A 15,965-nucleotide genomic window follows, 5' to 3' on the forward strand; every position below is an offset into this window, starting at 1 on the left:
TATATTGAAAATATTTAACTATTATAAGACCAACAATGGAGATCGAATATCCTTATAACTAAAAGCTCATTATTTTAAAGAGTTGTATTTTCTTTAATATTTATTTTAATCAATTTATTTTAAAATATATTTATTTAATTAAAAATTCCAATTTATAATAAAACTCTAAATATAAATTTTAATTTAATATTTATAAAATTATACTTAGATGGATATGAAAAATAAAATGAATTATTTTCCATCTTAGTAATAATTTTCAATAAATATTTAAAAAATTATTCAATTTAAGTTGTATCAAAATTAATTAAAAAAATTCAACTCAAATTTAATTTTCTATAAATATATAATGCAAAATTCAAAAAATAATGTATTTAAAATAAATACAATTTTCGAAATTTCTTAAAATAAAATAAAATAAATCCTGAAAAATTATTCCAATTTATGTTGGTCCAAAATTAATTAAAAATTAATTTTTAACACAAATATAATTTTCCAATTACTATTGTGAAATTTTATTTTAGCAACCTAGTCCATTTACTTAGTAAAACTTAAATGGGCTTCCTATATGCATCTAAGCCCAAAAGCAAACAGATAGGCTCACACATGTCAAATGATTTGAATGGGCCCTATCATGTTACTAGGTTTACACAGATGAAAGAAGTACAAAATTTACCTGTTACAAATTATTGATAGGATCTATTTGACAATTGGACTATGATTAAAATCAGATCATTGGATCTGTCAACAAGTTAATCAGAGCAATTTAGATCAAATAAATAATGGGTTTGTTAAAAAAAAGTTTTTGAATAAACAATATAAATAAACGAACAATGTCCATGTAACAGATGTGAAATAAGATATTAATATTATTAAATTATTCTTTTAAACTAACCAACTAAATTTTAAAAATTTAGGGTTGTTAAAACCAACCTTAAAAATCTCATCAAAATTTAAAATTAAAAAAAAAAAAAGCTAATTTAAAATATCTAGGTTTATATGAATTATTTTATCAAATTAAATTAAATATCAAATAAGATAAACGATTTGAAAAAGTTATCTTCAATATCATCTTCTAATCTTATAATTTAATAAAATTAAAATAATAAAATAAACCAATTTTAAAATAGATGTGGTTAGATAATTATTATTTTAAGAATAAAATAATAAATAAATAATAATTATCCTAATTATATGTCAAAATATCTCAAATTAAGCAATATTCGAATTTCTACAAAAATATCTAAGTTATTTAAATATTTAAAATATAATTTATAAATTGCTAATAAGTAAAATGATATAAAATAGTAAAATATCATTTTTCAAACTTATAATTTATAAACAATTAAATATTTAACAAAATAACAAATTTTTGAATTTGAAAATATTATAGTTAGAATATTTATAAAAAATATCTAGGTTAATTTCAAATTTATTAAATATTTAATTTATCATATAAGATAATTTTAATTTAAATTTTCAAATAAGAAAGATAAAGTTATCTTTTAATTTAAAATATGTCAAATATTAAAATATCTGGTCTTATAATTAAATAATATATAAATATTAAAGAAATTAACAAATTTTTAAATCTGACTATAATTTAAAAAAATAAAATAATTAATTTTTAAATTTAAACCTGAAAATATCAAAGATTAATAATAATTTATTAAAAAATAAATATTATTAATTTAAAAAAAGATATTTAAGTTTAAATATATTAAAAATAATATTTTATTTTAATTTTGGGGTTTAAAAATTAGAAAAAATCAAAATTGGGAAAAAATCCCACAAAAATCGGATTTAGGGGTGCGGCTGGCAGCTAGGCAGCACGTGCAGCCTTGAGAGGCTGCAAAAGGCCCATTACGCGCGCGGACAGGAGGAGCCATGCCGAGAAATCTCGGCGCCTGCAGGGTTCCACACAGGCGGATGTAGGGTAGCGTGTCCGAAGCCCAAAGTCACGCGTTTCTGTCTGAATTTTGCGCGCAGACAAGCTTCTTGTCCGAGACTCTGCGCGCGTGGTGCCCCATGTCGACACTCATGGATCAAAAATTTCAAAACACCATAAATTTTTCAATTTTTATCGAAATTGAGTTCCGTAAAAATCAAAATTGCTTAATTTATTTACAGGGAATCCAAATAAAATATTTTCAGAAAGAAAAAAATATTTTTGATGGAAAAATTCGTACAACACATACATTCATCAAATAAGCACATAAACCAACATGAAACCATCCAAATAAACACTAAACATCGTTTTAATTAATATTTCATGAAAGTAAATCATTACCATGGCTCTAAGGCCAGTTGTTGGAAATTATTTTACCAGGATCTAGATTTACTAACAAGTGTGTTTCATTAACATCCTAATATGAATATTTGAAACAATGAAATAAATACATAAGGGTTTAAGAAAACCTTACATTGGGTGCAGCGGAATATAATGACTCCTTCCCTTCAAATCTCTAGCCCTTGATTCCATTCTGTAGCAGAGCATTATCAAGATCTGAACCTGGATCTCTTTCTCTCCTTCCTTGAGCCCGATTCTCCTTCTTGTTGATTGGATTCTTCACAGTCTTCCACACTATGATTGAGATACCACTTGATGTGTGTGGGCACTCACTCTATCACTCAAGGTTAGAAAAATTTGAAGAAGAAAAGAGAGGGTATAGGTTCGGCTATAGGTAGGAGGCTCAATTTTCTGAAGACAAGAAATTTTATTAATCTTTAAGTGTGAGCCATCACTATCTATTTATAGGTAACCACCAAGGTTCACGTTAGATTTAATTAGCATTAAAATATTAGAAAAATAAATGGTAAAACCTACACTAAGTGGCCGGCCATGGGTATTGGATTGGGCCCCACTTTGTAATTTTATCATTTTGTCATTTTCCCATCTTATTTTCTCAAAAACGCCAATTTTCCAATTTAACCACTTAAATGCCAATTCTAATTATTTAATAACTAAAAATTAATTATTAAATAATATTTCCATTTAATATATTTAATAATTAGACTTAATAAAGTCTCTTAATTAATAAATAAGACCTACAATCTCTTTTCTTCACATTTAAGCTCTTCCTTAGTGAAAATTCATAAACTAGACATAGTCTAATTTTAAAATTATAATTGATTAATCAGAATCAATTAACTGAGTCTTACAAGCAGTATGGTCTCAACTAATATGGGGACCACGGGCCTATATAACCGAGCTTCCAATAAGCAGTCCTAGAATTTACCAAGTAAACTCACTAACTTATTAATTCCTCATTGCATCCACGCAAAGAACTTGGAATTGCACTCTCAGTCATATAGAACGCTCTATATGTTCCACGATATAGATACGCTATTAATTATCCATTGTTATAATCCTAATAATCAATGATCCTCTATAGATGATCTACATTGCATAGGGATAAAATTACCGTTACACCCTTTTAATGTATTTTATCCTTAAAACATTTGACCACCTATAAATGATATTTTAGTAAAATAATATAATCACTAAAATGAGATCTCAATCATTTATCTCTATTTAGCCAAGCTCGAAGGAAATCATCGTTTCGCTTCTAAATACCTATAGAAGCTATAGATTCCATATCTATGTTTAGCGCTCCCACTCAATTGTACTATCGTGTTCCTGAAATGTACGTATCACCCTCACCAAAAAGTAGGCTTAACTAACAAATCAAAGAACACAAATAACACTCTTGAGATCGAACCTAATCGTGTCAGGATTAAGATCATTTGATCTAAGGTCAACTAGGTGATATTGAATTGAATAGATATTACGGTAAATTTATCATATCTAATCTAAGTTCAATATCGGTCCCTTCCAATGTATACTCCATACATCCAATACTGGTAAACTTTGCCAATGCCCTGGAAAAACATAACACTTATCCAAGGTGTAAGTATACCTATCGCTGATTATCATGCCAGTCTAAATCCAGTGAACTGACAAGTCATGAAATTAAACTTTCGAACATATAAACATGATTATATTTCACTGTGCTAACAACACTATAATTATGAACAAATACATATGTTTAGGACCTAATAGAATTTATACATTAAATATAATCATGAAATAAATCTTGTAAACTATGCAACATAAAATATTATTTCTGATCTTTATTAACTAGTAAATCTGATTATATTGAAATGGGTTTTATTTGGTGCACAAAACTTAACAGAAGCCATTAAAGAAAGAAAAACGCTCTAGATACCACGTAAAGTATGAGAAATCAAAAAACTGATTGAATGAATTTCTTTTATTGAATTGACTGAAGAGTTTAGCTTATATACAAGAAAAGGAAAGTAAACAGAGGTAAATGATCATTACAAGAGAAATAACAGAATCATCATACTAACTGTATTTACAAGAAAAGCCAGCAAAGCTAACTAACTAATACAACTATCCTTAACAACTATTACATGATTTCAAGATTTGAAAGAAGAAAAAAGACAAATGTTATATTTTAATTCAAATTCAATTTCATTCTTTCATTATAATTGTAGATAGAATTCTGATATTGTGTGACATAAAATTAATTGAAACTTTGGACGAATCACTATAATTTGAAAACGAGATCAACTCATTGATGCAGGAGGTGCAACTCATTGAAAAACTAATACATGAAATATTTGTCAAAAGAAAAAACCCTTCTAATAAAATAAGATTAATATATACTTACAACAAATGCTATTACAGATTACGAATCAAGAGATGAAATCTGAAGTCACCGATCGATTCCTATTTATGAAATCTCACACAATTGTAGACAACACTACTTGCGTATGGAATTAACTTAATTCTCACTGTTTCACTTCTGAGTCCTATGTAAACAAAAGAACTAATTATACATACTCGTGTATGTTTTGAATGCACAAAGGCTTTCAAAGTTCAAAATCTAACATAACATCCCTTTGGTCGTTGGATTGGATCATCAGTCTGAGCGTAACTGGAGTTCTACTTCCCCACATTCGACATTTCTCAATCGTAGAATCATACTCTGCACAAGTTTGCCACCTGACCAGACAATGGAGCTCTCTTCAGTAAGACAATTTTGCTTGGTTGGTTGTACTTTGGCAACTGTGATTCCATCTGGGACACCCTGCAACTGCATCTTCAAGGCTTTAAGGAAAGGACCAACGTCGATATCTACTTCCCCCATCTTGTCATCGAAACTGAACGTATCTTTGTCATACACACACTGCATCCATATATCAAACAAATTCTCCACATTAGTAACAATTAACATAACTTCATATATCACTCATGTATTGTATGGTGATGATCTTGTAGACAAAATCCAGTTGTAGATTGTAGTGGCAGCAGACAAGATTCAGTATATAAAAGAGAAAAACTTACAAGGTTGATGGGAACATGTGGATCGGAAGCAGAGATATTGAAACACTCATTCCACTCAGGAGTCACATTCCCCTTTATTACTCGAGTTTTTAGCTTCTGAAACACATGAAACAAATGGGTATTCTTTTTTGTTAGATAATAAATAAATAAAGTCAAAGCACAATTAGAGGCCTCACAATTCTCTGTTTTTCAATCAAACAGTTGAAAAACAAAAAGTACCAATACTTCTCCAAACACCCAGAAACAAAAACAGGTGAAAAGTTGGATTACAAATTACAAAACAACAAAAGAGACGAAACAAACCTGCTTGCCCAACTTGAGAACAACATAAGGGTCGCTGGTGACGATATCTCTAACAGCGAGGTTGACTCCTCTTTGGATATGAACCTTAAAAAAACCCATTACTTCTCCTTTGAACAAAAAAACAAAGAGTTGATGATGTTTGGGAACAAACTCACAAAATTCAAGGATATTCCCCTTTATCTTCTGAAGGCGGAAGAAGAAAGAGAAATTTCTTGTGGTTAGTTGTATTAATATTATTATTAAATATGTATGAAAAGGTAGGATAGGTACATTTATTTTATGTTGAAATTTGAGCCTTAGAGATGAAGGAAGAAAGGTGAGGAGTGTGGAACAACGCGTAGTCGAATATTGGTGTCGTTTTGCTTGTTCTTTGAAGAAAACGACATGTGAAGTCGGCGTACGTGTTCAAGTTCAAGGGACGTGTATTGTAAGAGGCACACCTAGTTTTGGGTTATTAGCTTAGAGAGTTAGAGACGAAACATACAACAACGCTTATAGGTTTGACATGGTCTTTGGACTTTTCTACAATAGTGGCGTTGAAACTGCCCTACCATAACTATATGAGTGCCGTTTTGTTATCCTCATTTCATTAATGCTTGGATGGTCCTCATTTCATTGTTAATGCCACGAAGTATATTTATTATTGTAAACTAAATACCTGATTACAAAATTTGAAAACTGAAAAAAAATAAATATTAATAAAGTATTAAAAATTAAAAATATATATCATTCATTACAAAAGAAATTTGCCGTCTTGGCCTAACTACCATACTATTACAATTCATTCTTAACCTCAGACAAACGGCAGCTAGTTTAGCTTTGATTGATATAATTACCAGACAAAGACATCCATCCATGGGAAGATACTGACGAATAAATTATGCGGAGAATATATTATTCAATGGAATAATAAACAAAATATTATATCTACGTTGAAGGAATTGAGAAAAAGATGAATAGATGTTATTACAACTGAAAGTAATATATTTGTAAATTAATATAACAATAAAGAGATGAAAAGTCATTCTAACACTTTTGTCAAAATTTATTTTCACCCTATTCTTTAAGATCTAAGGGAACTTTCAAATGGAAATAATTTTGTAGAATAATCAAGTCTTTTCTGTTATATATTGTAGATATATCTCTCTAGATTAAAAAAAAGAAGTGTGAAACAAATGAGCATTAGATAAGCCACCTATATTTAAAGTGTTTTGGTATTACCTTTTGAAATTCACACCTCATAACTGTTACGGGTCTTAATTTAGTGTAAATCGAACTAAAGAGAAGGATTTAGAACTAAACACGCCACTGAAACCAACAAGAAGATCTCTAGAAGCTTCAAAACGTTTGTTGAAAAATAATGTAGGAGATATGGCGCCTCGCACAGGGCACCAGGTGCTTCTTTCTGTAGTGTTTTTTCATCATTGCGGTTTTCCAAAACTTCCCATATCATTTTCATAATTATTTTAACTAATTAGTATTAAAAAACATAACAGCTATGATATGGAGGTTACAAACGGTAACCAATAATTTCACAGAATACGTTGCAAATTTAGACAAAAAAAACATTTATTTTGTTATATTTTTATATGTATTCTAAATTATATTATTAATAGATTATATAACATATTATGTGCATACATCATACTAACAAGGCCGCATAGAATTATTCCATAGAACCTTATGAAGTTAAAACATCTACCCATTGCAATTGAAGCTCAATTTCGCCACACTCCACATTTCTCAGTCTGAGAACAATATCTTGAACAACTTTGCCATTGGAAATATAAATTGGACTCTCTTCAGCAAGGCAGTTTTTTCTGTTGGGCTGGACTTTTGAGATTATGGTTCTATTTGGAAGGCCCGTTAGGCCCATCTTCACGACATTGAAATATGGGCCTATCTCAAACTCTGCATCACCCATTTTGTCATCAAAGCTGAAGGTGTCCCTGTCATACACAAACTGATCAAATTGATCACATTCACAGGTAAGAAATGAGCAACGTCAGTTAGTATCATTAACATTCACATCGAATTCAATCATGAAAAGGAGATTTTGACTTATGATTATTACCAGCTTGACTGGAGTATTTGGATCTGAAACCGATAGAGTTAGAATCTCATTCCATTCTGGATTTACATTCTTTTTTACCACACGGGTCTTCACCTTCTGCAAGAGACAAATTAATTTGAAGAAAAAATTAGCACATAAAACACATTAGAAAAGAAAATAAGGCAAAATCAAAATCAAAATTTCAGTCCAATCAAAACACACATATCGAAATTCTAAAGTTAAAAACAATAAAATGCCAGACCAGAATCATAATAAAATGAGGATGAAATTAAGAAAAAATTAAACAATTTACATGCTTCCCCAGCTTGAAAATAACATAGGGGTCACTGCTTCGGGAGTCTCTGATGGCAAGGTTCACTCCCCTCTGGACGTGAATCTTAAGCAGACCCAAACAGTTGTCCATTAAAACGAACCAGAATGAAAGGTCGAAACAAATAAAAAATGATGGGTTGGGGAGAGAGTTGTTTGTAATAGTAATTTTGGTGTAAATCGTAGAGTCTGATGATTGCGTAGCTGGATGTTCACTCCGTCCGTCCGTAGTTTCTAGAGACGCAAAAAGGAAGAGTAGTTTACTTACTAATAATTTTTGTTTTATGGTGTACGTCTCGTCTCTTCTTATATACTTTTATGTTTGAATGAATGCAATGAAATCACGGATTTGCAGTCAAGGTAATAATAACTGGCCCTATATTTTTTAGCTACCCAGGAAGTGCCTGTAGTCAGTGGGTGTCACACTCACATAAATGATAATTAAGTTATTGCCTTTCTAAGGCCAAACTTCAATGGGCCTCCAAAACATTATTTATGGTGTAATATTATACCAAAACTATCTCCAACGCAATTGCATTATCATTTTTGGGTTTATCTACAGTGTCCCACCATATTTAGGTGGGCACTGTAGACAAACCCAATTTTTTTTTTTTTAATTTTTTAATAATTATATAATATTTAAAAAAACTAAATAATTATAAATAAATATTAATCAAAACTTTTATAAATGTATTAGTTTGTATTTATATATTTTTAAGTGTGCTAAAAAAATAATTTAAGGGTGTTCGCGGGACGGGTATTGCGGTCTTTGACCATTATTTTTAAACCAATCCACACATGTAGTTTTTTTAATTTCCCAAACCACACCCGCACCGCGAAACTAAAAAACTGCGAAAACCGCACTACAAATAATGGCACGATGCGGTGCAATTTTTGCAGTTTGGATTATCACCAATAATTAAATTATCACAAATACAACAAAGCTTGAGCAACACTTGTCAAAAATACCATAAGGCTTGAAAATAAATATAAAAAAATTAAATTTCAATAATATAATAATTAGTGGGCTTTGAGTTGGACATTCACATATTGGACCTAACTAAATAAAAAAATGAGTATTTTTATAATGTGCGGTGCGGTGCGGTGCGGTTTGAACCGTATATTAAAAATTAATTGATTAACACCCCTAAAAAAATATACACGCTAATGAAATAGTTAAATTCATCAAAAAAAAAAAATTATTTGTAACACTTATATCAAAATAAGAAAACTATATACTACATCCATTAATTAAAAGTACCACGTAAAAAAGAATTAAAACATTACACATTTAAGCAAACAGATAAAATTAAATTCAAATACACTTAAGGAAACGAAACAAACAAAGAGCTTAAACAAAGTTAATAAAACTAACATAATAATGAAACATACTAAGACAACACCAAATCAAAGCAACATAGAACTTAGAAGAAAAAAATTAACTAAATCTAAAAATGCGGAAAGTCATTTCCAGTTCCGCCAAGATAATTATAATATTGACTATAATCTTTTGATGGATTTTCACATCCTTCACCTAAAGATCCTGCATCTTCAGTTCCTTGATGTTGAGATGCTCGGCATTGAGAACCCTGATATTCAGATCCTTCTCCTTGTTCTTCATGTTGAGATGTTTGTGCTCTTTTTTTTAGTATTCTTTTTTTTTTCACTTTGAATATACTCACGACTCTCTAAATCGGATATAGAGTTTAAATCCATAAATATAATTTTATTTTCTTCTCTCATTGTAGCCACATCATTTTTTTGCTTTTAAATCCTATTTTTTCTCTTTGAATTTCATTTCTGTCACTCTTTCTTAATGCTTTAACAAGTCGTTCACTCTGTTCCATTAGTTTTTTATATTGTTCTTCACTTTTGACTTTTTCTTTTGCTTTCTTCACACCAATAGATCTTTCTGTTAAGTTAACATCGATTTGTTCATCAGTCATATTGAGATCAAATGAACTCATACCAGGGGATGTCGATGTTGATGACTCAAAACCGAGAGAGCCTGATTGGGATATAGTAAAGTTTCCACCTTGTTGTTGAAATCTAGTTGCTCCATTGGCATTGTTATTTGTAAATTTCTCACAATCTTTAAGAATGGGCCACACATGATCGTATTTGAATCCTTTCTTGTATTTTGGATCTTGTGATAATAACATTTTTGCTTGATTTATCTATAAAAATTAAAATATTTTAATGATATGAATATAATTTGAAGGCAAGCAATTATAAATTAACTAAAATAATAAACACTCACAATATCTTGCTCTGAAGCACCACTCGGATTTTTGTTTTCAATTTGATTAATGCATCCTCTGAATTTTGAAACTGCAGCAAGAATTGTTGTCTTTCGGCTTTGCAAAGATCTTCTAGGTCTACGTTGAGTCATAAACATCTCGGGTAAGTGGTACTCAGCTTCCACTCTTGCCCAAAACTGATCTTTGGATTGGTTTATTCCTATAACTGGATTTTGAGAAATGTCAAGATATACACGACATAAATGTATATCTTCTTCAAGTGAGTATGACAAAGTTCTAATTGAAGACATTTTGGAAGATAAATTAGAAGAAGGGAGAGAAACATAATGAAGATGTGTATTCATGCAAAGAGTAATATGCTTTTATATAGGGGTGTAAAATGGCTTGATAATATTATATTTCTTATCTTCAAATTTTTGAAAGAGTAAAATTTTGGATATGATTTGACTATACCATCCAAGGGTTGAGATGATGATCAAATAATTCCAGTGGCCCAAATTTATTGGTCAATTATCTTTATTTTAAATTTTGGGAAGAGTAAAATTTTGGATTTGATTTGACTATACCATCAAATGGTTGAGATGATGATCAAATAAATCCAGTGGCCCAAATTTATTGGTCAATTATCTTTATTTAAATTTTTGAGAGAAGAGTAAAATTTTGGATTTGATTTGACTATACCATCCAATGGTTGAGATGATGATCAAATAAATCCAGTGGCCCAAATTTATTCGTCAATTATCTTTACTTTAAATTTTGGGAAGAGTAAAATTTTGGATTTGATTTGACTATACCATCCAATGGTTGAGATGATGATCAAATAAATCCAGTGGTCCAAATTTATTCGTCAATTATCTTTAATTTAAATTTTGGGAAGAGTAAAATTTTGGATTTGATTTGACTATACCATCCAATGGTTGAGATGATGATCAAATAAATCTAGTGGCTCAAATTTATTCGTCAGGTATCTTATCTTAAATTTTTGGATTTGATTTGACTATACCATCCAATGGTTGAGATGATGATCAAATAAATCCAGTGGCCCAAATTTATTGGTCAATTATCTTTATTTTAAATTTTGGGAAGAGTAAAATTTTGGATTTGATTTGACTGTACCATCCAATGGTTGAGATGATGATCAAATAAATCTAGTGGCCCAAATTTATTGGTCAATTATCTTTATTTAAATTTTTGAGAAGAGTAAAATTTTGGATTTGATTTGACTATACCATCCAATGGTTGAGATGATGATCAAATAAATCCAGTGGCCCAAATTTATTCGTCAATTATCTTTACTTTAAATTTTGGGAAGAGTAAAATTTTAGATTTGATTTGACTATACCATCCAATGGTTGAGATGATGATCAAATAAATCCAGTGGTCTAAATTTATTTGTCAATTATCTTTACTTTAAATTTTGGGAAGAGTAAAATTTTGGATTTGATTTGACTATACCATCCTATGGTTGAGATGATGATCAAATAAATCCAGTGGTCCAAATTTATTTGTCAATTATCTTTACTTTAAGTTTTGGGAAGAGTAAAATTTTGAATTTGATTTGACTATACCATCCAATGGTTGAGATGATGATCAAATTAATCCAGTGGCCCATATAAAATTGCTAGATTTCTTATCTTTAAGATTTAAAAAATGAAGATAAGATTGTACACACTATAAATTATGGACCTCATATTTGAAAAAAAATATAATACAAATTAGTTTCCATAAAAAAAAATTCTGATATTGGTAGTTCATCTTATTTATCATCTTCTTCATCATCTTCAGATAATGATTATTACGATGAACTAGAAAAGCAAGTGGTATGTCAAGTTACCGCTAACAATAATTTTTTCATCACTGAAAATCAAAATAACCAAGGATCACATCGAGGCTCAATTCCTGGTCATATAGTTATCAACCGTGATCGGGAAAATGCTGATCGCAATCTCTTCAGCGACTATTTTGCAGAGAATCCTCGATTTTCAGAGTCGATGTTTCGGCAATGATTTCGGATGGGTCGTTCTTTATTCCTTCGTATTTTCGATGCAATAACAATGCATGACGACTACTTTGTCCAACGAAGGGATGGTATTGGTAAACTAGGATTATCGGGTTTACAAAAAGTAACAGCTGTATTTTGAATGTTAGCATATGGTGTACCAGCAGATGCTACTGATGAGTACATTAAAATAGGCGAATCTACAGTTTTAGAAAGTTTGAAACGATTTTGTCGTGCTATTGTGGAGGTGTTTGGAAGTCGCTATCTTCGATCACCTAACGCTGATGACGTTGCAAGGCTACTCCACATTGGTGAACGACGAGGTTTTCCAGGAATGTTGGGTAGTTTAGATTGTATGCACTGGAAGTGGAAAAATTGCCCAACAGCTTGGGGAGGACAATATGCGGGTCGTAGTGGATCACCAACTATTATTCTTGAAGCTGTAGCTGACTATGATCTTTGGATATGGCATGCATATTTTGGTCTACCGGGATCTAATAATGATATTAATGTGTTGGAGGCATCCCATCTTTTTGCTAATCTCGCTGAAGGTATAGCTCCACCTGCTAATTATGTCATTAAAGGAAAATCGTACAATATGGGCTACTATCTAGCTGATGGTATATATCCAAAATGGTCTACTCTGGTTCAAAGTATTCATGAGCCACGGGGTCCAAAAAAAAATTATTTGCAATGAAACAAGAAGGATGTAGAAAAGATGTCGAACGTGCTTTTGGAGTATTGCAATCAAGATTTGCAATTGTGGCAGGACCAGCACGCTTATGGAATAAAAAAATATTACATGACATAATGACTTCATGTATTATCATGCATAATATGATAGTAGAGGATGAACGTGATGTTAATGCAACTATTGAAGAACGAGTTGAAGTGCCTAGTCCAGAAGTTGAGATGGTGGGTGATGACAATGTTCGATTCCAAGAATTTCTCGCTCGACATAGAAAATTAAAGATAAAGAAGCTCACATTGAACTTCGAAATGCATTAATTGAGCACCTATGGGACGAATATACTAATTCTTAAAATTAGTATAATTTAGTTAATATCTTTAATGTGTGTTATTTTATGGAGTTAATTAAATGTAGTTTATTTTGTAAGAGTAAAAATGAAATGGAAAATTTATTGCAAATGAAGTAATATTAATATTTTTACTAATATAAATATTTGGCTATAATAAATTATTATTATTCAATAAATGATTTATTAATTAATTGAGTTTTGAAATGTATTAATTGAACACTTTAAAGATAAAATTTAATTAATATTTTTAAGGTGTTTTAATTTTTAGAGAAAATTAAATACTATTTTTTAAGAGTAAAAAAAAATAATGTAATGTTTATTGTAAATTAAAAAAATTTAATATTTACTAATATAATTTATTGGATTTAACAAATATTTAGTATTAAAATATTCTTATTATATTAATAAAATAATAGAATAATAAAGAATATAATATTTGGTGTAATTTTTTTGTGTTGTGGTTGGAATTGAAAAAAAAATTTAGTGTTAAAATAGTAGTTTTTTGGTGTTAATTTAACACCAAATTTGGATTTCTCCATTGGAGATGCCCTAACGCGCCAATTTGGCAGATTTTTCATCATAATTAATAAGTTTTGATTTTTTAATGAAAATATAAGGATATGATTTTGTCCCGTGATGGTACTTTCACGAAATGCATTCTGTGATGTATGGCAACCGTGACTTATTTGATCTGACGGCTGAGATTGATCTAGGGTAATTAGGGTTAAAAAGTAGTAACGTACCCTCACACTCATTTAATGTACCTCGAGACCCATCTAATGTACCACGGAATATATTCCATGAAAGTACATCACAGGACAAAATCGTATCCCTAAAAATATATATATATATAGGCAATTAGCTTCGACTGTAGGGTTTGCAATATGGTTGGACATGCTGATGCAAAATTAAGATAATTACATAAAATATTATTTTTAAAGATTATTTTTTACAAAAGTAATAATAAAAAAAAACAATATAAAAGTAACAGAAAAATAACAATAAAAAATACCATATAGATTACAAAAAATTAATAATAAATTTATAAAAGTATAATATAAAATACCGTATTTTTTTGTAAATAAAATAATAAAAATCGTAAAGATATTTAAAATTCTGTACAACCGTATTTTTGTAATTTTTTTATTGTTCTGGTGTATTTGTGAAATAATTCCTTAAAAATTCGTATAAAATAAATGGATTTGAATTTATTTTAAATGAGTTTGGGTCATTTTTGGATTGACACAGCTAATCCGCTTATTAAATTGGTCATTTCGATTGACACGCTTAACTTGAAAATGACAGGATAGTAATTTATAAAAAAGTATACACCCTTCAATTAATTATATTTATCCCCTTAGAAAAATTATTAATTTTTTAATTAAATATGACATAAATATGTGAAATTGCTCATAAATATGTCATAATAATATTGTAAAGATGTTAAACTTGTTATAAACATGTTAATAAGTTAATAAGTTCATCAAATAATGCATGATTCTTTATATTAATCAATTAATCAGGTCGGGTCATGTCAACTCGTTTATAAACGGATTGGGTTTAGGATTTAGCTTTTAACACGACCCCTCCAAACAAGCACAAACTTATTGCCCAATGTCTCTTTTATTACGAAGACCACTGGGCCGCGAAGCTTATCCCGGAGATATGTTTTATTTGCATTCACGCTTTTTGAAAAGAGCTGTTAAATCATGTTCTAGTTTAGGTGAAGGAAGTATGACTGTTTTACCAATAGTTGAGACCCAATCAGGAGATGTTTCAGCTTATATTCCTACTAATGTATTTTCGATTACAGATGGACAAATATTCTTATTTGCCGATCTGTTCAATGCTGGAATTCGCCTTTATTTAGTTAACATGTACCTATTTGAACAACCTCAATTAATCTTGTCTTTCTTTGATAAGAATCAACACGCTCTTTATAAAGTTCCCTCTTGGAATGAATTTCAATAGGATCCAGAGAAACCATGTCTTCATCCATAAGATCCCAAGTACCTGGATCAATTAAAAGTTCTATTCTATATAAACTATTCATTTTCAAATGACATCCACAATATTCACAAATATTCATTTTTGATTTCAAAAATTTCTTATAATTTAATCCATAACAATTTTCACATTGAACCCACAAATGTTTATAATTTGAGTTTGAAATTTACTTGTAATACTTAAGTCTCGACATGACACGATACGAACACGACCTAGAAACACGAATTACCACCCCTAACTGTGAGGGCATTAGTTTGCTTTTATGAGTGGGATATTTTTTTATTTTTGATATACAGAGAAATTATAAATAGTATTTTTTTTATATGACAGTATACATTATATTTATAGTTGGTATCTCATTTGTTTTTGATAAATTTCAAATAATTTATAGTATCAAAATATGATTCAAATATAGTGTACACCATTATATATATATAAATAAAATGTAGTTTCTCTAGGTGCCAACAATAGACAACGCTTCCTACAATAGGAGCAAAAGTGATAATTGTTGGATATATTTTACCAGGATCTAGATTTACTAACAAGTATGTTTCATTAACATCCTAATATGAATTCTAAAACAATGAAATAAACACATATA

The 15,965-nt window shown here is 29.7% G+C and overlaps 2 protein-coding genes and 2 pseudogenes across 2 annotated transcripts; 1 reads left to right on the top strand and 3 right to left on the bottom strand.

The window, feature by feature from the left end:
• Window positions 1-4,643: 4,643 nt before the first annotated feature.
• Window positions 4,644-7,018, bottom strand: LOC115722569 (protein C2-DOMAIN ABA-RELATED 5). Its single transcript, XM_030651811.2, has 3 exons — window positions 5,675-7,018; window positions 5,372-5,467; window positions 4,644-5,213 (listed from the first exon to the last, which is right to left on the bottom strand). The coding sequence occupies exons 1-3, from the start codon at window positions 5,771-5,773 to the stop codon at window positions 4,947-4,949; spliced, it is 462 nt and encodes a 153-aa protein (XP_030507671.2). The 5' UTR covers window positions 5,774-7,018; the 3' UTR covers window positions 4,644-4,946.
• Window positions 7,019-7,154: 136 nt separating this feature from the next.
• LOC115722568 (protein C2-DOMAIN ABA-RELATED 5) lies at window positions 7,155-8,409 on the bottom strand. Its single transcript, XM_030651810.2, has 3 exons — window positions 8,041-8,409; window positions 7,749-7,844; window positions 7,155-7,637 (listed from the first exon to the last, which is right to left on the bottom strand). Exons 1-3 carry the CDS (start codon window positions 8,149-8,151, stop codon window positions 7,356-7,358), a joined length of 489 nt encoding a protein of 162 aa, XP_030507670.2. The 5' UTR covers window positions 8,152-8,409; the 3' UTR covers window positions 7,155-7,355.
• Window positions 8,410-9,313: 904 nt separating this feature from the next.
• Window positions 9,314-10,806, bottom strand: LOC115723639 (glutathione S-transferase T3-like; annotated as a pseudogene).
• Window positions 10,807-12,000: 1,194 nt separating this feature from the next.
• On the top strand, window positions 12,001-13,445 carry LOC115721857 (uncharacterized; annotated as a pseudogene).
• The last annotated feature ends 2,520 nt before the right edge of the window (window positions 13,446-15,965 follow it).

Source organism: Cannabis sativa, chromosome 9 (genome assembly GCF_029168945.1).
Source record: "Cannabis sativa cultivar Pink pepper isolate KNU-18-1 chromosome 9, ASM2916894v1, whole genome shotgun sequence".
Classification (NCBI taxonomy): Eukaryota; Viridiplantae; Streptophyta; class Magnoliopsida; order Rosales; family Cannabaceae; genus Cannabis; species Cannabis sativa.